Source organism: Nyctereutes procyonoides, unplaced genomic scaffold, assembly GCF_905146905.1.
Source record: "Nyctereutes procyonoides isolate TBG_1078 unplaced genomic scaffold, NYPRO_anot_genome, whole genome shotgun sequence".
Lineage (NCBI taxonomy): Eukaryota > Metazoa > Chordata > Mammalia > Carnivora > Canidae > Nyctereutes > Nyctereutes procyonoides.
The window spans coordinates 28,290,663-28,313,914 of NW_026575049.1; the positions used below are offsets into that span (position 1 = coordinate 28,290,663).

Here is a 23,252-nt window from a genome sequence, read left to right on the forward strand (position 1 = left end):
GCCCCAGACTGAAATCCATCCCCAAGGGGCACATGTCTGTACGGAGGGCAGTGACGTCCTCTTCCCAGGGGACAAACCGGGAAGTATAGCCTTTGCGCCACCACCACCCAGCTCGCCATGCCCAGGCATGTTCACAGGACTCCAGTGGGGTGGGGGCCCCTTCCTTTCTGTGGGATTGTGGCTCCTCCTCACTAGCCACGTGACCCTGGGAAAGTGCAAGGCTGGGGTGGGTTTCGTTGAAATAGTGGATGGGAACACCCTTCAGGCACCAAAAGCCCCTGCAAAGATGGGGCCCGGCCCAGGCAGCAAATACTCAACCAAAGCTGAATGAGAGGGTGCTGGAGGGGGAGGGACATTTGAGACTGTCTGTGCCCAGGGGTCTCCAAGCCCAGAGTCCCAGGGCTGCAGCCTTTGGAAAATCTCCACAGGCCCAGGAGAATACCAGAGGCTGCCCCCCTGTGAACAGGACCCTTGTGGGGGTTGGCTCCAGAAGACCTGGGGGATGGACCCATCAGGGGAGATTTCTAAGCAGAGGAGGGGGACTTCAGGGTCCCTGCGGAGGGGGCTGTTGACCTGGTTGCTGCCCTTCCCTGATACCTGAGGGGGTATTACCCGCTCACAGACTCACTGGACATGTGCTGAGCCTCCCCTGTGCCTGGCACCAGGGGGCTGGGGACTAGAGTGCTAATAGGGACCGAGGTCATGGATCTGCCCACATCCCGTGCCCAAGGGGGTGGCAGTGCCAGGATTTGACCCTGAGGCTGCTGGCTGGTGCCCCTGCCCTCTCCACTCTGCATCCAGCCCCGTGAGGTGACTGCAGAGCAAATAGGCCAAGCCCATCCCTCACCCCCACCCCTCACCCCGGATGCCAGTGCTGCGTCCCCCTTCCTGAGACACTTGGGGGGCTCCTGCCCCTTCCCTTCTCTGGCCTCAATTTTCCAGCCTACACCTCAAGGGGCCCCTTCCTGCTCTGACTCTGTTGGGCCTCAGAATCAAACCAGACCCCACTGGATCACCAAAGAGTTAAGCAAAGGATGTCCCCAGCACCCTGGCGGCTCCCTTCATCTCCCCGCAGATCCCAGAGGCTGGAGAGGAGGGAGCAGGGAGGAGGGGAAGTGGGAAGCCAGCTCAGCCCGCTCCCTCCGCCCTCCCTCCGCCCCTCTCCCTCCCTTTCTCCCTCCCTTCCTCCCTCCCTCTTCGGCTGGGCCTGGGGGTCCGGGCCAGCAACCAGCAGACATGGGCCAAGGAGCCCGAGGCTGCCCAGAGGCCGGGGGTCCGTGAGCCGCTGTGGAGGCCGGGGACACAGGGTGAGTGCTGAAAGGTCCTGTAACTTCCTCCAGCAGGGCCCGGGGCTGGGGTGGGAGCGCAGAATTCCCTTCCTCCCCCCTGTCTTCCTTCCACATCTTGGGTTCTGCTCTCTCCCTGGGACCCTGGCCAGCCGCTCTCGCTCTCCTTCCACCTTCCCTCCTGCTGACTGAGACCCTAGACCCCCCTCCCCCCCAGAGCTGCTCGGCTGTGCCCGCCCCTGCCTGGACTCTCAGCAGCTCAGTGCAGCAGGCCCAGCTCCTCCCTCCCCAGAGAGCTACCCGCTCCTGCCTCCTGCGTGGAGGTGGCAGGGACCCCGGATCACCCCAGATCACCCCAGATCACCCCAGATGGCACGGCCTCTCACCCTTGATCCCTGCCTGGCACCCTCCCCCAGGGCTGTGGTTGTGATTACCCCTCCAGGCTGCCTTGCTTCCTGCCTCCTGCCCTCCCCAGGTCACAGTTTTGGGTCTCCGAGCTTCTGACTCCCATCGGGCCTCTGCCAACAGGGCCGTCCCCAGCCATGCCAGTCCTCTGGGCGCAATTCTGCTCTTCCCATCCCCAGGCACCGGGAAGAGGTCTTGCCTGTTGCAGGAAGGAGCACTTTTTAAATTGTAGTTGTTTATTATTGAAGTGTGATTGACATGCAGCGTTATATTCGTTTCAGGTGTGCAACGTAGTCATTTGGCGATTCTATACGTTACTCAGCGCTCACCCCTACCCCACGAATGTAGTCACCCGGCGATGATGCTATTGACTCTTCCCTCTGCCATCCTTATTAAGAGTCTTTTACAAGTCAGACACTTTCCCTGATCCTCCCAAATAACCTGGGAGACGGTGGGGGTTTCAACTTCTCAGAAATGCTGAGGAGCAGCGGGAAGCCCCGGGAGGTTAAGCTACTAGCCTGAGGTCACACAACTTGTAAACCCTCCTGGGATCTTAGGTCCAACCCTCAGGCCTCACCCTTTCCCATAAAGTCACATCTATGACCATGGAAAGGGGGATTTTTGCACTTCTCAAAAATCAGAGATGCGTCGTTTACAAGCACAGGCTGAGGGCGATAACCTCGGACAGAGAGAATGTTGATCTCTGAGAAGTTGATCTGCCCTATGGAGCAGAACCGGGCAAGCAGATGAAGGTGGAGCTGAGGATAGGTCACCTCTAGGAGAGGGGTGCTGTCCCTGGGGACGACGGCCTGCCCATCACCCCCTTCCTGCTACTGCCCAACCCCCAGTGCATTGGAGCCCTTTAAAATCTGTCCCTTACCTCGGTGCTCAGTGGAGATAGAATAGAATTAAAAAAAAATAATTTTACCTTCTTTACATGTATTAACCACAGAAAAAATATTTTTGAATTGTACTAAATGTTAAAGGAACAAAAAGGAAATAAACAGAGAAACGCCAGAAGTGTAAAAACCAGTCTGGTTTCAAGAGCCGAGTTTCTGATCCTGCGATAACATGCCAGCCCCCAAACACCGCTACCACCTCAAAGGCTCTTTGCCCTGCTTCCTGCCCACCCAGCCCCAGCCTGTCCTCAGTGTCTGATGTCCCGGCTACTTCCTGCCCCTCTCCTGGCACCCTGGAACCTCTCTTGGCCAGGGCCAAAGACTCATCCTCCTAAACCCTTGGACTTCTCCCATCCTTTTGAATTTTCCAGACCTTCTAGTCCTGCTTCTTAATTCCAATTTACCCCCTTGGCAGCTGATTGGTAGGTCTATGGTGATTGACACAACCATCTTCCAATGAGTTAACTCCAGAACCTGCCCCGACAGGGTTTCTGTGTAAGGTTGAGTTGTGTGGGTTGTTGACTGCACAAAGGTGCTGAGGGGGAGGTGGGTTGACAACAGCACTTGCAAAGCTACATGCCCTGCTCCAAAAATGACTTTTTTTTTTGTTTCTAATTTGTCTATCCAAAGAGGTACCATCTTCTGCGTTGCACACAGACAACTGCATGGGAGGCCAGCGGTGGCTGGCAGTCTGCAATTCCGCAGACCTACTCTCAACTCCCAGAGATACAGTAACAGTAACTGTGCATAAGCCGTGCATTTGCTCTGATGGGTGTTGCTTCCTGACTGCTAGGATAAACGAACTTTCCTAGATCTTCGTCAGGACCACGGCGCTCAGGTGCCAGACCGTGGGGGCTCAGCCACGCGTACCCTCTCCTGGAGAACCTGCAGAATTCTGGAGAATCCTTTGTGTTTGTCCCAAGGGCCCACTAACCTTCCTCGTGCTGTACCAGGAGCATGTGCTTGCTGGAGATGGGAGAGTCCGTGGCAAGAAAAGAAGCCAAGGGAGGTGGGGGAGGGAGAGCGTTGCACAGTCTTACTGCGTTTGACACGTGGGTGGCTGGAGCATCTTCCTTGCCCACCCCAGCAAAGGCTTCCCAGGACCCTGGTCTGTGCCCAGCTGTGGCTCTCTTTAGAGGGATTTCCCCCCAGGCCCATGTGTGCCAGACATCCCCGTGGGCTGGCTTCCAGGGGACTCGGCCTGCGGGCCCTGCGTTGCTACCAGTCTCTTCCGTGACCTTGAAGAAGTTGCTTCTCCATGTAGGTCTCAGTCTTCTCATCTGTTACCTGAGGGCACTGACACCTGCTCTGTCCCTGAGTTAGGTCAGGTGCACAGAGGCTGGGGTGGCTGCGTCTGTGCTGGGCATCTGCAGGTGTAGATGTGACATTAAATAGAGTCTCCGCCCCTCCTTCCTCGCTCCAGGTCGCCATGGGGATAGCCACCCTGGGCCTCCTCTGCGTGGTGCTCCCACTTCCTCTCCTGGTGTTTGGGGTCCCCACCGAGGAGCCCTCCTCTAGGGAGGCCGTGGCATCCGGTCCCCATGGGTACTGTCAACGGTGCTGTGACTCTGAGTCTGAGGACCCCCTGGCCCCCGCCGATGCTGCAGATGTGTCCTCCGCCTCTCCACCTGGCCTCCCATACGTGCTGCCTGAGGTCAGGCCGTACATAAACATCACCATCCTGAAGGGTGAGTACCTGCCCCAGCTCAGGCTGTGCTGGCCTGTCTGGGGGCGGGGAGGGCAGGCGACCCTCTCCTTGGGCTGGAGTCAGTGGGGTGGAGGGAGCAGGAAAAACCTGGGCAGAAAATGATCCCAGACCCTTCCTGTCATCCATACATTTATTGAGCGGCTACTACGTGCCAGGACTGTTCTGACTTCTGAGGACAGAGAACGAACAAGCCAGACAGAGATGCCTACTGCTGTTCTTGTGGAAGAGGCAGACAGTGGGCCATAAATATATTATCTAAGTTAGTGAATGTTCTACGGTGAGAAATGTGATGGCAGTGCCAGGTAGAGCAGGTAAGGAGCATCAGGAGAGCAGGGGCCGGGGGATAGTTTGCATGTTAAATGGGGTGGTCAGTGTGGGTTCATTGAGAATGTGAGGGAGAAGCCATGTGGCTATCGGGGGCAGAGTAGTCCAAGGAGGATGAGCAGCAGGTGCAAAGGCCCTGGGGCAGAAGTGGGCCTGGTGTGTTTCAGGAGCAGGGGGCAAGAGGAGGAGCTGAGGTTGACGATGAAACAGGGGCCGGGTCAGACTTGGGTTTCCCTGTGTGGGAATGGGGAGCAGGGGGAGGTTCGAGCAGAGGGACCTGATCCCACTTGGGTTTCATATGGATCTCTCTAATGTCCATGGAGCAGAGCCGGCCTGGGTCAAGGGTGGAGGCAGAGAGACCCATGGGTAGCCACTAGGGCTGTCCAGGGAACAGCTGGCTTCCCGTCCTCTAAAATCAGGAAGAGACTTCTGCTGCCGGGGACTAGAACAGCTAGGGCTGGGGCCAGGGCCTAGACACCCTTCACCTCCATCTGTGCCTCCAACAACCCCAAGGCCGGGATGGAGGACACCCCTGAGCCAGCCTTCATCGCCCGCCAGGGCGGGTGGACACTTTGCTGCGGCAGGAGGCACCTGGCTGTTCAGCTCCCTTGCTGTGTGGGGCAGGCTGGTCTCTCCCTCCCTGGCTTGCTGCCTCAATAGTAAAAAGGAGAAGGTAACCCCCTCCCATGATCCCCTTCACCCTCCTCCCCGGGGGCTGGGGCAGAGAGGTGCCCTGTAACCTGTAAAGTGCTGTGCGGGTGAGTTGGGAGTTCTCCGCTAAGGGTGGACCCCCTCCTCCTTGCTTCTCCCCATGCTGTCCTCCAGGGGCCCAGGCCTTCCTTCTGCTCCGTCCAGCAATATTGCCGTGGTCACAGGAGACCTTGGGAAAACACAGGGCCACGGGGTTCTCTCCAAGGGGAGTGGCTAATAGTGCGAGTTGAGGCACTGTGACAGGTGGCAGGGAAACATTTGGGATGAGGTACCTCAAGACCTAGGGGGTCACCTGCTTCTCCTGCGTGCAAGATCAACTTGAAACAAAGGCTGGGCTGAGGCCTGTATGCCTGGGGACTGGGACCCGCTGCCGGAACCCCCGGGCAGTCAGGGACAGGCTGAGCTTTGCTGGGTGGACCACCCTGCCTCATATTTGCAGTCTGTAGAGCACTCTCCCGTAGGACATTTTGTTGAGGGCACAGGAGCACCCCTGTGAGGTGAACATGATCCTCTTCAAGACAGAGACAAAATAACCCAGACCCTGACCGTAAAATGCCCCAGTGGGACATAACACCAACCAAGGAGGGCCTGGCTCCTAACCAGGGCTTTTCCCTTCAGGTTAGGCGGAGGTATTTTTCTTGGCTCCTTCTGTGGTTCAGAAATGCAAAGTGCGACTCAGCCGTCAAAAAGAATGAGATCTTGCCATTTGCAACGATGCGAATGGAACTGGAGAATATTATGCTGAGCAAAATAAGCACATCAGAGAAAGACAAAGAAATGCTGTAGGATTTCACTCCTATGTGGAATTTAAGGAACGAAACAGGAGCATAGGGGAAGGGAAGGAAAAATAAAATAAGATGAAATCAGAGAGGGAAATAAATCATAAAAGGCTCTTAATTCTGGGAAACAAACTGAGGGTCGCTGGGGGGGTTGGGGAGAACTGGGTGATGGGCATTAAGGAGGGCATGTGATGGGATGAGCACTGGGTGTTATATGCCACTGATGAGTCATGAAACTCTAACCCTGCTATGCACTACACAATGCACTATATGCTAACTAAATTGAATTTAAATTAAAAAAAATTTTTAAAGAGAAAAGAAATGCAAAATGCGACCTGCATAGCTCTCATCTCCACAAGAGTCTGGCTGGGTGTGAGGACCTCCAGGGTTTGGGCCTGGCTCCCCGGGGAGCACGATCACACCTTCATTGTAGAGGGAGGGGAATGGGCAGGTGGGAGACAGACTGTCCTGAGACTTGCCCCTCCTGCTTCTCCTGAGCTGTATGACCCTGGGTGAGTCACTTAACCTTCAGATGAGTGGAGATGGTCAGGGTATCTTCCCCTGCCCCCCCCCCCTTTTTTTAAGATTTTATGTATTTATTCATGAGAGACACAGAGAGAGAGAGGCAGAGACACAGGCAGAGGGAGAAACAGGCTCCCTGCAGGGACCCCGATGTGGGACTCGATTCCAGGGCCCCAGGATCACACCCTGAGCCAAAGGCAGACGCTCAACTACTGAGCCACCCAGGCGTCCTGGTCAGGGAATCTTCTTTAGAGGGGCATTCAGGGAGGCGATGCCCGGCATGCAGCAGGTGCACAGTACATGCTAGCTCCTTCTCTGGGCAGGACCTGGGTGGAGCCCTCCGCGAGCGCAGGCAGATGCAACCTGGGGACCAGCCTGGGTGCCTGCCCGGACCTTGCCCTTCTTGCCTCCACAGGTGACAAAGGGGACCGAGGCCTGCTGGGCGCGCCGGGGAAGCTGGGCAGGGAGGGACCCCGGGGGGAGCGCGGCCCGCAGGGCGGCAAGGGCGCCAAGGGGCAGGCGGGCAGCCCCGGCGGCCCGTGCCAGACGCGCTTCTCAGCCTTCTCCGTGGGCCGCAAGACGGCTCTGCACAGCAGCGAGGGCTTCCAGCCGCTGCTCTTCGACACCGTCTTCGTGAACCCCGACGGGCACTTCGACCTGGCCGCCGGCCACTTCGTTGCCCCCCTGCGCGGCCTCTACTTCTTCAGCCTCAACGTCCACAGCTGGAACTTCAAGGAGACGTACGTCCACGTGATGCACAACGAGGAGGCGGCCGTCATCCTGTACGCGCAGCCCAGCGACCGCAGCATCATGCAGAGCCAGAGCGTGATGCTGGCGCTGGCGCCCGGGGACCGCGTCTGGGCGCGCCTCTTCAAGCGCGAGCGGGAGAACGCCGTCTACAGCGACGACGTGGACACCTACATCACCTTCAGCGGCCACCTCATCAAGCCCGAGGATGACTAGTGGCCCCCGCAGGGTAGCCCAGGCCCCGGGTTGGGGGGTGTGGTCAGGGCCTCTGTTTGCACCTCCGGAAAGGGGGCCCAGGGCCTGGCACTCCGCGTGGTCTTCTGCTTCTCTCCTTCCCTCCCTCACCTCTCTGTCCTCTCTTGAACATATTTTAAGAAGCCCTCTAACCTGAATATTCTAGAGTTTTCCCAGCCTTTTAGACCAGAACTTCTTGTGTTTGAATCCCTTGCAGATTCTGATTCTGATTCTGGAGTGGGCCCGGGGTTCTGCACGTCCAGTCTGTTCCTGGGTGATGCTCATGCTGCGGGTGTGTGGTCCCCACCTGAGTGACCAGATTCGAGAACTTCCACAACATTCTTATACTTTCTAAACATTCTGGAGTCCTCCCAACATTCTAGACTCTTCCCAACATCCTTCAGTTCTCTCTCATCCGTCCAGGACTCCCCCTCCCCTGTTCTCCTGCTCCTTCCACCTTCTCTGTCACTCTGTGCACCCCACCCACGCAGCTGCTGTTCACTCATTCATTCATCAAATGCTCACCGAGCGCTCACTCTGTGTCAGGCTCTGGGAAAGCCAAGGTGACTCAGACACAGGCCCTGGCCTTGGTGAGCGCCCAGACCAGCCAGGGTGGGGAGACACAGGATTGGGCAACCAGACCCAGATAAATGCATGGGGGTCTTATCACACAAGTCTGTGTCTGGGCCTTCAGGCACTGTGGCTCCTTGTTGCCCACAGCCCCCCAAGGTGGGATAGAGTCCCCTCGGTGGGTATTCTTACCCTTGCCCATTCCTTTCCTTCCTGACCAAATGCCCTTCATTAAAGCAAACCCCAGAGGAGCCTTGGTCAGGGCAAAGGTGCTATGAAGGGAGGATCCAGGGGCTTGGGGCAGTTGGGGGTAAAGAGACCCTTGGGGAAGGGAGCCCAGACCCATAGCTCCCCACACACCTGGTACAGTAACGTGCGAGGAACCCATTCTCCTCACACATCCCCTTCCCTGTCCCGTCAGCCCCTCCCCGTTCAAGGCACCTGGGCCTCAGTTCTCCCAGGCTGCCAGCCACCATCAGATATTGGCGTTTGGCCCCCAGGTGCTGTCTGACCCTCCTTGGCCCCTCTCGCCAGCCCAGCGTCCCTGGCTTCCCAGGCTTGGCTCAGGGGCTGAGGCTCCAGTTGGCAGCTCCCACCAGGGAGCCCAATGCTGCCTTTACGTGCCACCGGGTGATGGGCCAAGCTTTGGACCCCTCAGCAGGTCTAGGGAACTGAAGCGGGCACCATCCCAGGTCAGTCGGGGGGAACTTCCTCTGAGCCGTGATGCCAAGACAGGCACGGGGAGAGACCAGGGCCCCCAATCAGGGACATGGGCTTTCTTGTCCTTTCTCCCTCTTGCAGGCTGGGGCAGCCTGGTGGTCTCTAGCCTTCCTCTCCCCAATCCCAGGCGGCCTGAACCTCTCTCCAGAGGGAGATGGCCTCCACCCATTGGTGCTTATGCAAACTCCAGGGCAGAGGTGGCCCTGGCGGTGGTCTCTGGTGCTCACTCATAGCTGACAGATTCATGGCTAAACGGCTGGGGGCTGGCAGCAGGACCTGACCAAGTGCCGTGAAGGCTGGTGCTACACAGCCACCCCTAGCCTGACTTCGCCCCTGCCCTGCTTGTCCAGAGCAATTAAAGTTTGTGTGTCTTTTTGGCAATTCAGGCTGTTTTTTCTGCTCGGCTCCCACGGCCCACCTTGGGAGTGCAGCCCGTCCTGGTTCTGCTGGGGCCCCGCTGCAAAGCCCCACACACTCGAGCCTCAGTTTCCTGGTCTGTGAAATGGGGATGGATGAAGGTGATCTACCTCATGGGGTGGCCATCAGGATCAGAAGAGAGGTTGCCTGCTGAGCACTGCATTCATCCTTTGAGCCGCACCTGCTGGGCACCGACTGTGTGCTGGGAGCCCCACTAGGTGCGGAGGCTGCCGGGAGAACACAATCCATCACCTTGCCTTGGAGAACACCATGAAGTTTACGTCCGGGTGAATCATTTGCAAGTGCCCAGCACCATGGCCCCTACTAGGGAATGTGTCTCTTATTTTGTGTTTAGATTTACAAGAGAACTGTTGGCTATTCTCTGGAGGGAAACACACAACTTCGCTCTGCAGTGGACTGGCTTGACAGGGTCTGACTTTTTTTTTTTTTTTAAGTTTTTAAATTTATTTTTTCATGAGACACACACACACACACACACACACAGAGGCAGAGACACAGGCAGAAGCAGGCTCCATGCAGGGAGCCCGACGCAGGACCTGATCCCCGGTCTCCAGGATCACACCGTGGGCTGAAGGCGGCACTAAACCACTGCGCCACCCAGGGATCCCCAGGGTCTGACTTTCTAAGCTAGCATGGTGGCTAGTCACATAAATATATTTACATTTGAAGTGACCCCTGTGGGCCCTCCTGACACACTTAGCGGTGTGTGTGTCGAGGGAGCATCCTGCACCTCTGCGCATCACTATTGGTGTGCTGGGAGGCTTTCCGAGCACCCTGTGCAAGAGAAGCTATAACGAATGACCCTACCATGACCACCCCAGGACTCAGCCCAGCCCAGTGGCCCGGCCCTGGCAGGGGAGACATAGTCTCCATTTCTCTGGAACCTATATGGTCATAGCAAGAGGCTTCCCACTATACCTGAGCACTCCTCACAGGTCAGGGGCTACTCAGGGGAGCGACGCCGCAGCATGCTTTTGGCCCAGGCTCTGTTCACGTGTCATCGGCCTACCCCACACTCCCGCTGTGCCCCTGGGTGGAAAAGGTTGCCCCTGGTGCCAGGAGCCTTTTGTCCTGAATATCGTGGCGAGAAGTGGTTTGCCGATCACTAAGGCAGCAAAGCTTTTTTTAAAAAAAATTTTTGGCAGCAAAGCTTTTGAAACTTCTTGCCAAGCACCTGCAGGAGGATTGAAGTTTGTCCCTTGGAAGCTAAAGCCAAAGGTCCCAGGCATTTCCAGGCCACGTTAGGTCAGGGCTCCCAGAACGCAGCTCCTCTGCTGTGTCAGCTGACCTGTGGCAGACGCTTCTATCCGTGCTTCAGAGCAGCCTCTGATGTCCCCCTGGGCCAGTTTTTGCACAGGAGCCCGGTTTCCGGGTTGGTGGCATAGCTTCAGTGGGTGGTAAGAGCCTCTGGGTCTTTGTGATGGGAATTCTTCCAGAAGGCTGTGTCTTGGTGGGTGCTAGGCAAGGACCCTGGAAAACTGGGGACCCCCAAGCCTGCGGCCAGGTCTGTGGTGACAAATGTCTCCCAGGAGATCTGTGATGCTTAGTCCTGGTGACTCCAGCGAGCCCCTGTCTCTACCTCTGCACCCTGGGGGGCAATCCCTTTCAGTTACATATTTTGAAAATAGTTATTTCCCTCTGAAATGTTAGCAAACAAGGAAGGGGAGAGAGAACTGGGCCAGGAGGAGATGCAGTCCAGGAAATGGGAAGCAGCCTAGACTGGGAGCCAGGGGACCTCGCCTCCGCTTTGCCATTGTTTGGTCTGGGGTTGTGGGGGGTGGGGTGGGGGTGGTGGGATGGGGGTGGGATGCAGGGAACATGGAGGGGGAAGGGTGACCAGACTGAGCTGGTGTAGGCAGCTGAGCCTGGCTGTGTCCCTGGAACCCTGCTATCTGGGTGGGTGGGCTGGATCCATCCCGTGGGCTCAGGTAGGGTCTATCTGGGAGTCCTCAGCCTTCCCAGGAAGAGGATCCACACAGAAGATCCTTTCCTCTGTTGCAGGGAGTTTGGGGGAGAAAGAGGAGAGTTCTAGAGAGGGTCATCTAGGGAAGCTTCATAGTGGAGGGGACATTTGAGCAGGGCCTGGGAGGACAAATAGAGTTCCAAAGACACATGATATGGGGAAAAGGGACAGCAGGATGAAAGGGGTGGAGGTGGGACAGTGCAGCCCATGTTCTGGGCAGTGAGAGAGGCCAGTATGCTAGGTGCATATTTGGGAAGGTGGCAGAGACAGAGCAGGGTGGGATTCCAGGCTGGATAGGTAGGGAGGGACCATTAAAGGCCTCCAATGTCTGGCTAAGTCGGGACTTGACGTCCTAGATGCTGGGGGGCTGCTGGAGGGTTCTGAGCAGTGTGGTCACTGGTTCGAGCTACTAAGAGGGAAACTGCTCTGGCGGTCAGGTGGAGCATGGATTGCACAGGGTTTAAAGCAGAGGGGCAGGAGGAGGGCAGCAGGGGGCAGGGTGGGGGGAGCTGGGCAACCAGCTTGAGCAAAGGGTCTCCCAGGCTCTGCTGCTCCTACCAGACTTTTCTTTCTTTCTTTTTTTTTTATTTTTAAAGATGTATTTATTTATTCATGAGGGACACACAGAGAGAGGCAGAGGCACAGGCAGAGGGAGAAGCAGGCTCCATGCAGGGAGCCCGATGTGGGACTTAATCCCAGGACCCTGGGATCACACCCTATGCTGAAGGCAGACGCTCAACCACTGAGCCACCCAGGTGTCCCCCTACCAGACTTTTGTATGACAGTGAGAAGAAAGCAGGCCTGAGTGCCAGGAGGTGGGCCGCGGGGCCAGCTCTGCCCTGGGGAGTCCCTGAGTGACCCAAGGACTGGAGGGTGGCTGGGGAACTTGTCTGGCCTCTCTCGAACCCCTCATTGCCCTTATCTGTCACCTTGGATTCGAAGTCCCTCTTCTCTTGCCCCATGGAGGCCTCTGGGGTTATCCAAGGCTATATGGAGTGACTATTTTCAGAACCCTGGATCAAAACCCATGGGCTAATTAATGATGGAGGAGAATGTGAAATTAGTGCTGATTGTCCCAGAAAATATAACGTGCCAAGCGACAGGGCTAAGGCAATTTCAGAGAAAGGGCACTTGGGGGGGCTCAACGGTTGAGCATCTGCCTTCGGCTCAGGGCGTGATCCTGGGGTCCCAGGATTGAGTCCCACATCAAGTTCCCTGCAGGGAGCCTGCTTCTCCCTCTGCCTGTGTCTCTCATGAATAAATGAATAAATAAATAAAATCTTAAAACAAAAATTTCAGAAAAGCACTAAGTATTCAAATGCCAGGGGGTGTGGGCTTTGAGCCTGGCCGGGGGCTTCTGATCCTGGATCCGGATTTCTGGCTCAGAGCAGACACTTATTTTCCTATACGTGTGAGCTGGGCTTGTGAGCTGGGCTTGTCACCTCGTCCCGCTGAGTGTCAGTTTTATTTCAAATGAGGACAGAACGTGATGGTGTTTTGTGCACAGCGGTGCTGGCACAGAGCAGGTGCTCCAAGGGCGTTTGTGGGATGAATGACTTCCACTGAGCAGGAGCGGAGAGGAGCCACCGGAGGCCAGAACCCGAGTCCTTGGCCGGGGTGAAATCCTGCCGCTCCCTCTGCCGTTCCCTCCGCCTCCTGCCAGCCCGCGGGTGCCCGGAGCCCAGTAGCCTCGCTCTGCCACGTGTACATCTGGAGAAAGGGAAACCGGGCAGAAACTCGACACGACCAGAAACAGATGTCAAGAACATTATGGGTGGGGCCCCGAAAGGGGAGCGCTGGGGCCAGCGGGTGCAGCGGGAGCCAGAAGGGAAGGAGGGATTTCCAGGACAGGAGTCAAGAGTGCACGGCTTAGCCCGCTTAGCCCGTGCCTGGTAGCAGCTGGTCCGTGCTCCGGGAGGAAGGGAGGCTGGGGAGGCTGGGGGGCAGGCGGTGGGGTGGGGGGCCAGAACCAGGCCCTGGGGTGGGGGGTGGGGTGGGGGCCAGAACCAGGCCCTGGGGTGGAGGGTGGGGTGGGGGCCAGAACCAGGCCCTGGGATGGGGGGTGGGGTGGGGGCCAGAACCAGGCCCTGGGATGGGGGGGCAGAACCAGGCCCTGGGGTGGGGGGAGTGGGGACAGAACCAGGCCCAGGGCCGAGCAGGGTCAGGCTGGGGTGTGAAGTCACTGCCTGGAGGTGGTGGTGTGGGCGGGAGGAAGTACTAAGTGAGATCTGGCACCAGAGGAAACGGGACCCACTGCAGGGCAGCAGCGGAGTGAGAGTGAGGGTGTGAGGCTGTGGGTGGCCGACTTCGTCCTGGCTGACTGCTACTCACCACTGGGGGGAATGAACTGATGCCACAAACCCAGATATACGCGAACCAGAACTTGCTTTATTTCCTCACCACGTAACTCAATTTCTATCAGGCACTTCCATTCTGCTGAAGTCGAAGAAACATGCCTTTGGCCAGCCAGGGCTCCCCTGTCACCTCATGTCCCAGGAGGCCACCCTGGCAGCCGGGAGAGGTCAGCAGGCACCCCAGCCACATGACATCTGCCGAGTTGAGTTCATGGATGTGCCATCTGCTCTGGCCTCCTGGTTCCCCCCACATTCCTGCTGAATCATGCTCAGAGCTCCCGGGGTCCTCACTCCCCTTGGACATCCAGGTGTGCCCTGCACAGGTGCTTTCCTTGCAAATTCTGGGTCCCTCGGAAGGCTGTCTGGGCCCAGCCCCTCTGCCCAAACACACCGCGTGACCATTTCTTCCCTGGGTTCACAGCTACCTCCCGGGGTTCGGCTGGGAGGGAGGGATGGCACCTCTGAATCTCGGATGCCCCACACTTGCTGGGGATCTTCTCTGTGTGCCACTCCCAGGCTTGGCTGGAGAGGAGGGGTAGGGTCCCCTTCGCCTAGAACCCCAAGACTGAAGCACTCCTTGCTTCCTCTCTGCGTGCCTCCTCACCTTCCCGCCTTCCCCCTCCCAGGGGTATCCTGGGTACTGGGGGAGGGGGACAGTGCACGGACCCAGTGCCTCCTCTCCAAAGCCCTTGGACTGGGCAGACAGGCTCTGTCCTCCTGTTTGCTGCGCATCCCTTCTGTATCTGTTAGGGTGCTTTTGGGTGCAAGGAATGTTTATTGAACATAAAGCATCAAAAAGGAAAAATAACCCTAAGTCCCAAGATAGGGCAACTCCAGGGCTGGTTAACTCAGCATCACTGAGGACTGTGGTTTGTCCCATAATTCCACTCGTCACCATTAGTGCCACAGCTCTGTTCCTGGGCCAGCTTCCCTTGGGCCACAGGCACAAGATGATGGCCACAAGACTGCTGTCCCAGGGGGGTGTCACCCCGGGTTGGGTGGGTGAAAGAAGAATCAGAGTCTTTCCTCTGCAGAGCCTCCCCACTTCCCATTGGCCACAGCCGGTCACATAACCACACCTAACCCAACCTCTGGTAAGAGAGGACTGTGGCACGCAAGATTTACCCTTGAACCCTGAGGGTCTGGGCTGAACCCCCAAGCAGGACCGTGGCTCTCTGGCCACGTTACCAGATGTGTGCACCTGACTCAGCCAGGGTGACTTGTTCTAGGAACCCTTCCCAGACTTGGGGGGACAGCCTTGGAACCCTGAGTGTCCCCTGGTTACAGCCCTGCCTGTTGGCCTGGGCACTGACGTCACCCTGGCCCGGAGCTCTCCCCAACCCTCCCAGGCAGAGATGAGCTTCCCTGAGCACAACCGGGGCTGCTGGGGACACTGCCTGGGCCCAAACCTAACCTGGACATGAGGGCACTCACCCAACCACTCTGTGCCTCGGTCTCCTCTCCCAGAAAATGGGGACGATGATAACGACATCCACCCCAGAGAGCGGTGTGAGGATGTAAGGCGTGAAGTGTGTGTAGAAGCCTGGCCCACAGTAGGCTCACTGAGGTGTTCATTATCTTGAGGTAAACACGGCGCCAAACTTTGTTTATAGGAGAAGAAACCGTCAGGTGCTGAGACTGGATAAATGCCTCCAGGTGCCAGGTGTTCGTTCCTTCAGCGATTACGGAGCGGCCGCTGAGTCCAGGCTTTGCACCCGGCTAGGCTCAGGGGGTGCAGCGGGCTCGTGATAGGAGAGGACTCCTTGCAGGCATCTAGGAGGAGCCCAGGCCCTCGAACCCCGACAGGCACGACCAATGGGGTGCTGGAGCCTGCTGCACCCGCTGCTGAGGTTCGACCGTGTGCATCTGTTCCCAGCTCTGAGGTCAGGGGTGTCACGATGTCAATTGGAAATTGGCCTCAGTGGTGGTTCTTTTGCTACAGAAATTGGCAAATGTTAGTTTTAATTTTTACAAAACAAAGCCTTCATTAAAAAATGCAGCTGCCTTGGGGTGCCTGGGTGGCTCGATCGCTTAGGCATCAGACTCTTGGTTTCAGCTCAGGTCATGATCTCCGGTCCTGGGATTGAGCCCCGTGTTGGGCTCCGTGCTCAGTGGGGTGGGGAGCATGTCTACTTGGGATTGTCTCTCTCTCTCTCTCTTTGCCCCGCCCCAACTTGCACTCGCCCTCATGCTCTCTTGTTCTCTAAAATAAATAAATAAAATCTTTTCTAAAAAATGCAGCTGCCTGGAAAGCATGTTCCCCGGTGAGGTGTGATCTCACTCACACCTATTCTTCGAATAAGGCTGGAAGGGTGTGGGCACGGCAGATGGGATGGGGCCGCATGAAGGAGGCTGCCCAAGTGTTGCTGCCCGGGCTCAGTGACCTCCTCTTTACCGGGGACCCCTCACCACCCGACCAGCCCCCACCCCGCCCAGGCCTGTGCTGTCTGCTTTACCCCTGCCCTCTGGTGGCCAGGGTGGTGGTTGGCTCCAAGGGAGGCCCTGGCCCAGCAGGACCAGCCTGAGTCCTGCTCCTGGGATCAGGGAAGCGGAGCCTCAGCCAGAGCTGATGTAACTGGGCACATTCAGGAAGAGGGCGTTTCAATCCTGCCACCGTTAACCGGGCCTCTCCAGGTGGTTCTAGGAATCCAGAGGTCAGATCCCCTTGAGGGCTCCCAGCGCAAGGAAGGACAAGGCCCTCAGAAAAAGAAGGGAAATGCGGTTCATTGAGGGCTACCACAGAAATCTGTGTAAGACGCAAGCCATTGTGTAAGAGTGGGCAGTTCAAAGGAGAGAGCGACCGGCTCTGTTCCTATGTGCTCGGGTCCTGAAGGATGAGTAGGAGTTTGCTAGGAGGAAGGCGGAGAAGAAGCTTGCAGGTAGCATTCCATCCTGTGCAATCCAACCCGTAAATCCTATAAGCACTTTTCGTAAGCAAGTCAAGCCACCTTGTCTCACATGGAGCTTACTGGCTGGTGTGGGCAAGGGCTGGGACTGGCGGTCCTGGGGCACATGTCAGGGAGGGTAGCAGTTGTCGTGCAAATTCAGAAGACAGGCCGTACTCTTCATCCCTCCTCCAGTGCTGCCTGGCTCCCCTCCTTTCTTTCTCTTTCTCTTTTTTTTTTCTTCAGGTTTTCACGTCACCTCCTCACAAGGTCTACTCCAACTGCTTTATTTAAAATTGTGTTCCTGTCCCTGCCGTGTCCCACTCTTTCCTTTCTCGTGGTGTTTGTCTTCTTCTCATTCCTGTGGTATTTACTTAGTTATCTTATTTATTGTTTGGAGTAAACAGGAATCTTTGTTTTGTCCACTGTTACGTTCCAAGAGTCTAGAATAGAGGTTGGCACATAGCAGGCTCTCAATGAATATTTGTTTCCTGGATGAATGTGAGTTCTAGAACTTGGGGAGGTTAAGGGTGGTTGGGGAGACGCTCTCCTGTTTGCCCCAGGCAAGCAAGGCTCTGGGTTTTGTCTTCTGCCTGTGTTTTCTTTGAACCGGCACACTCTATGCTTCCTACAGTCCTTATGACCACTTTTTCTAAAGATGAGATTGCCTATATAGACCGAACAATTCTTTTTTTTTCTGTCTTGTTGATTTATTTAGATGAAGCCTTCAAAGGTTTAGAATCAAATCACATGAACTTACTCTTATTGCTTGATACTGGGACTGTCCTGAAATTTCAAGCCAGTGGTTTCTTAGTTGCAACTATTTGTGGATTGTCCTGTCCCCATATTGAGAGAAGGGGCTTCAGATTATGCAGGTGATAAGTCCCATGGTGCCCAGCCTGGGGCTGCCAGCAGGAACCCAGTAAATCCCTGTTGAATTAAAGAAAGCATGAACAGATGCCTCTTCAATCTGATACCAAGACCTTCCTTTCATCTATCCATCCATCTATCCATCCATCCATATATCCATCCATCCATCCTTCTATCCAGTCTTCCAACAAATATGGTATGAGTGTCTATCTGAGCCACAGACGGCTTTAGGTGCTAGAGAAGCCACAGGACTTTGAGGAACGACGGTCCAGCCAGGAAGACACACCAAGCAAATGCTCCACCAATGCCCAACCAACTACAAACAAGAGCAAGTACTGGGGGAAAAGTCAGGACCCAGGACACAACAGGCTGGCATCTGCGGCCGATGCAGTGGGGCTGGCCAGGGAAGGCCTCCCCCGGAGAATGACCACTGGTTGGAGCCCAAGACAGGGACGAGCTCAAGCCTTCCAGGAACTGACAGGCAACCAGGGGTGGGGCAGCAAGGATGAGAAGGAGTCAGAGGGACTGCAGGCCTGGGTGTCTCAGGGCAAGGAGGCCAGGTTGTCAGGAGTGCGGCAGGAAGCCTTTGACAGGTTTTAAGCAGGGAGGGATGAGAGGTGACATTATCTGATTTTTGTCTTCCGAGTCCCCTGGTGGGGCTGAGGGCCTGGCAGTAGTACTTGGAGGGAGGGAGGGAGGGAGGAAGAGGGCTGCTGGGCAGGGCTGGTGAGTCCTTGGCACTCAGGGGCAGTCAGGGCCAGAGGTGGGGATGTTTCCATCACCAGGGCTAAGAAAAAGCGATGCAAGAGGAGTAGAGGGCTGTCTCAGGGACCCTAACAGTCAGGGCCTAGAGGAGGGGGTGAATCTGCTTCTGATCTAAGTAAAAGAAGATGACGAATTTTCTGGGTTAAGTTCCCTGCTCCATCTGGGGATTGAGTGGGATGAGGGGACCTGTGAGGCTGCAGACCAGAGTTCAAGCCTCCCTCTGCTGTGTGTCCTAAGGCAAACACTGTCCTCTCTGAGCTCAGACTCCTCATCAGTACAGGGAGGGGATGGACCCCAGAGCCTCCAGATCCCATATAGGTCACTGATTTTGGCTCTCTCCTTCCTTGGGCTCCCCTCACACTGTCTTACTGGAATCCAGGGCCCCTGGTGCTTCCCCATTCCGTCTTGTGTGGGAGGAGGGGGTCCCCGGAACTCCGGAACTCCCCGGAAGGACGCTGGGACTGTCCAGCTAGGGCCACAACCTGCGTTTACCGCCTAGCCCTGGAGGCTGGAGAGCAGCAAGCATCGCCCTCTGGCGGCAGCTTCTGGGCTCGCACGTCCCTGGGCCCGACTGCATTTGAACTCCAGTGCGCTTGAAGCAATTATTGAGTGCCTTCTGTGTGCAGCGTCCTGAGCCAGGCACGTAGGAACGGCAGTGAGGTTAAAGAGGGAAGGAATTCTGTATGTGGTGCTCTAGAATTCAGCCTACTTGTGCTATGAGTGAGCTTCTTATTCCTCCTGGGTCCCTGGTGTCCTCTCTACCGTGGGCATCACGGTAGAGGCAGTGCCTGTGGTTGTACCAGGGACTAAACAGCATCATGCATGGAGAGCGTGGCAGCCTCGCTCCTGGCCCAGGCTGCACTTAGAACACACGTGTGCTTGGTGCTTTTAAAGGAGGCACCCTCCAGAGGGGTACACTGCTGTGTGTGGACACACCGGCCTTGGGGTTTCTCCAGGCAAGGTGGCATTCAGATGCAGAGGCCCCCCTTCCTAATGCTGGCCCTGCAGTGCTCCAGGCAGGAAGACAGGCCGTGCAGGTACACAGCAGAGTGACAGTGGCATTTCTGAGGAGGCAAGATTTCAAGGGCCTAAGGCTGGAGTGGGGGGCATCCAGGGCAGAGGAGACCTTGGGCCTGTGAGGCATCTCTTGCTCCCCAGGTAGCAGCTGGGCTGGCTGGCTCTGCCCTTCTCAGGTTTGCTTGAAGGAGGCTCACCTGTACCCAGGAGTGCTGGCTGGAACCGCCCCTCCCCCCCATGACTCCCCCACCCCCGTGCACACCAGAGCTGGAATGGGCTTGCTCCTCTGGATAGGAGTGCTCTCTTCATCACGGGGGGGGGGGGGGGGGGGGGGGGATTCAAGGGAGCCTGGGCACTCCAGGTGAGATGCTGTGGTGGGGAGTTGGGCCCCAGATGAGACTTGGACTTGGGGATGCGCATAAAGCTCCAGGTGTCTGCTTCGCCCACACAGCCTCTTTACATCCGTGTCCATCCCCAGTGCTGCCCCTTTGCTCAGGCTGATCTCTGATCCTTGCTCTGTGTTAGCCATTCTTCTGCCTTCAAGGCCTGGCTCAAAGCTGCCTCCTCCCTGAGGCTTGCCCTGAAGAAGCAGCTGCCCAGGGAGTGGGTGAACATCTCATGCAGACTCTGGTTGTTGTTACTGCCTTCACGCACGTGCCCGTTTCCCGGCTCCTCAACCAGACCCAGGACTCCTGGAGGCCAGGCTGTGTTGAGCACCTTTGGCAGCCACCATAAGTCCCAGCCCAGAGCTGGGCTGATACAGGAGCTTGACAAATCCTCCATGCCGACTGCACGGCGTTCTTACCTGCTATGCCTGGAAAAGCACAATTCAGACTCTCCCTAGAGAGGTCCGGGTCAGAGAAATAGTGACAAGGCCAGAGGGGGTGCTGGGAAGCCGGAGTAGTGCACGCAGGGTAAGCACAGCACAGTCAGCAGGGCCTTGAGTTCCCAGGGCTCTCTCCTGGCAAAGGCAGTGGCAGCCTGGCAATTGGGAGCATGTCCTCTGGAGCCTGACGGCCTGAGTTCAAGCCCCAGCTCTGGCACTTACCACCCCATGGCCTTGGGCAAGATACTTCAACTTCTGTACCTTGGTTTCCTCTTCCATAAAACAGGACCCCTCAGAGTCCCTCTCTGAAAGGGTTGTCATCAGGACTGAATGATTAACATGATGCCTCTCAAACTTCCTTCTGCAATGCGAATCTCCTGGGGATCTGACTAAAATGCAGATTCTGACTCAGCAGGTCTGGGGTGGGGCCTGGGGTCCCGCATTTCCAACAAGCTCCTGGGGATGCCCCTGCTGTTGGAACTCAAACCAAACTTGGCGTATTTGGGGATTAATGCCTGAAGTGCTGAGAACAGGGCCTGGCCCATAGTAAGGGCTGGGAGAAATGTTCCGGGTGATGTTACCTGGCTCCGCTCAGGGAAGCATATAGCTTCTAGAAGTTTCTGCCCTTTCCATCTTTCATGCTGCTCTATTCTCTGGTCGGTGAGGCTGTAGCTCACCTTTGAGCAGGCTATTCTGAACCTCCTCGGTTGTCTGTGCTCTGGGCCTTGAGGAGGGACAGGTGTTGGGGGCCAGGCAGAGGATGATCTTAGGAGACACTAGAGAAGAGAAACAGGAAAGGGAGCCGGTGTAGAGCAGGGGCTCTCTTGGCTCACTCACCGGAGTGTCCGGGCTTTCTCTGGTGTGAACTTCACAGCCTAAACCACACACCTCACAGCTTCCCCCGCCCTGCCGCACCTCTCTGCCACCTCCGTGCCTGCCACCCCTGCTTCCTGCGGGAAAGGCACAGGGGACCTCAGCCAGGTTGCCAGCAGCTCTTCGGGGCTGGAACCGCAGGCCTGAAGCCATTGGCCACATCCTCCTGATTGCAGCGGCCCAAGGCTCTTTCCTCTCCCTGACCCGAACCCCCTCCCTACCCTGTTGGCCTGTGGCCACCAGGCCTAGTTTGATCCCTGAGCCCTGGCTCTGGGGACCAGTGAAGCTGGGCTTTCAGGTCCTTCTGGATTGGTGGAGGAGGCTGGGGGTGGGTGATTGCAGGGGGCGGGGGGGGGGGGGCAGGGGTTGTAGGGGAAGAGTCATGTCCGGAGGCCTGGTGGCCGAGTGTCCGATGTGAGCTGCCTCTCCCAGCATAGCCTCATTCGTGGTCTCTGTCGTCCACCTCCTAGCCAGTCTCAGGGGGCGTCTGTCTCAACGACCTGTGAACAGTGTTCTGGGAACACGAATCATTCATCAGTTAGGAGTGAGGGCCCCCCAGCTGGTGCAGCTGGCTGCCTCTGGGGAGCAGGGCGAGGCCCTGAGGAATTGAATGAGCTAGTCAGGGCCCTCCCCAGGCCTCGCCCTGAAAGAAAGAGCGAAAGAGCAGCTTGGCCTGGGGCCCCTTACCCTCTGTGGCTTTCAGGTTGGCTCATGAGTGCCTGGAGGCCCATGAGATCAAGGTCACTGGTTCAAGCCTCACAGGGGGGATGGAGGTGAGCTTCCCTCCTTTCCACTCAGGCAACCCTGACCCTGCCTGGTTCTCTCCTAGATGGCAGGGGAAGCCTCTGGGTGAGTCTGCAAAGCACCCTCATGCCTGAGAGCTGAAGAGAGCCCCATTTACCCTGAGGGAGGCAAGGTGCCCGGGTCAGAGTCCTCCAATTAGAGGATGCCTTTCCTGAAAGAGCCTTCAGGATCATGGGACCGGATCCCACCCCTGCAGGGCTGAGAAGGCTGAGCCCAAAGAAAGGAGGCCCTGGCACTTGTGACTTTTGCTGGCTCAGCATCTCTCTGCGGTGGTGGGGGTGGGGTGGGGGGTGGGGTGGGGTGGGGGGTGGGGGGTAGGGGTGGTGGTGGGGGTGCACCTTGTTCCTGGGAACAGCACCCCATTTCTCTTTGGAAATCTACCTTCTTACATTAGATGAGGTCCTGGTCAAGTTGTCAACCAAAGTACCCCAACCTCTCCAGCCAGGGGGTGGGTGTTTGGCCCCATGTAGCCAATGAGACTAGGAATTCTAGTGGAATGAACCAGAAAACATCTAGAGGTTGGCACTCTGAAGGGTCTTTGCAGCTCCACTCTTGCAGCTGCTCTGGAGTCTGACACCACCACCACCCTGAGGTCTGGGTCATCAGCTGTTTCCAGAACCTGTAAACCACCCTAGATTCTTCTGGCTAGTTCTGTTTGGGTCGCGTCAGCCACAGCCTGTTCCTGTGGCCCAGAACCAGGGAACAATGGCTACTGCTGGGAGATGTGAGTAGTGAGCTGGTGGCACCGTTGGGCCTTGAACCCAGGTGTCTAAATTCCCAGCCAGCTCTCAAGTCCCCTGGGAGGAGCCTCCGGCCGAGAGGAGCAGCAGGACCGAAATGACGTGGAACCCAAAAGAAGAAATGAATATTCTTATCTGTGGAGTTGGGTGGGGGAGGTTGGTGGCTTGGCCACTGAGCAAGGCGTGAGGAGGCATGTGGAAACTGGACAGGTGGGGGCTGCTTGGGGTCCCCCGGTGGGGCTCCCCGCACCACTGACTACATGCCCTGGCCCTGCCCAGCGTGCCCAGCATGTGGCTGGACGCCGCTGCTCCACGGGGTCGACGAGGGGTGTGGGGCCTCCCGGGGAGCAAACACTGGGTAAACAGAGCATGTGCTGACCTGGTTCAGACAAGCCCGAGGTGGGTTAGTGACTCCGTGTGGTGGGAGGACCCACAACGAGGCCATGTCTAACTCACTGCGAAAGCGAAACCAGCCACCCACCAAATACGGGGGCCCCTGCTAGTTCTGAAAGCTCCGCAGCCTGTCTCTTTATTAACCAGCACCCAAAGTGGAAACCAGTCAGTGGGACAGATTCAAGTTCAGCCAGCCAACTAGGATGTGCAGAGGGGCCTCACTAGACCTTGACAGGCAGGCCTTCAACCACATAGCCAGCCAGGAGGTAGCCCGCTGTAAACCCCCTTTTTAGGGTCACCAACCCCTTGACTTCATGAGGCAGCAAGAGGTTTTGTCTCAGGCCCTCCTGAAGTATCCCCTGAGACCCCAGATGCTCAGCTGGCTGCAGGGCCTATGTCACAGCAACGACCCCAGTCCA

General features: G+C 57.0%; 1 protein-coding gene across 1 annotated transcript; it reads left to right on the forward strand.

Moving 5' to 3' along the window:
• Positions 1 to 1,151: 1,151 nt before the first annotated feature.
• C1QTNF6 (C1q and TNF related 6) lies at positions 1,152 to 9,286 on the forward strand. Its single transcript, XM_055329341.1, has 3 exons — positions 1,152 to 1,307; positions 4,014 to 4,278; positions 7,050 to 9,286. Exons 2-3 carry the CDS (start codon positions 4,020 to 4,022, stop codon positions 7,595 to 7,597), a joined length of 807 nt encoding a protein of 268 aa, XP_055185316.1. The 5' UTR covers positions 1,152 to 1,307; positions 4,014 to 4,019; the 3' UTR covers positions 7,598 to 9,286.
• The last annotated feature ends 13,966 nt before the right edge of the window (positions 9,287 to 23,252 follow it).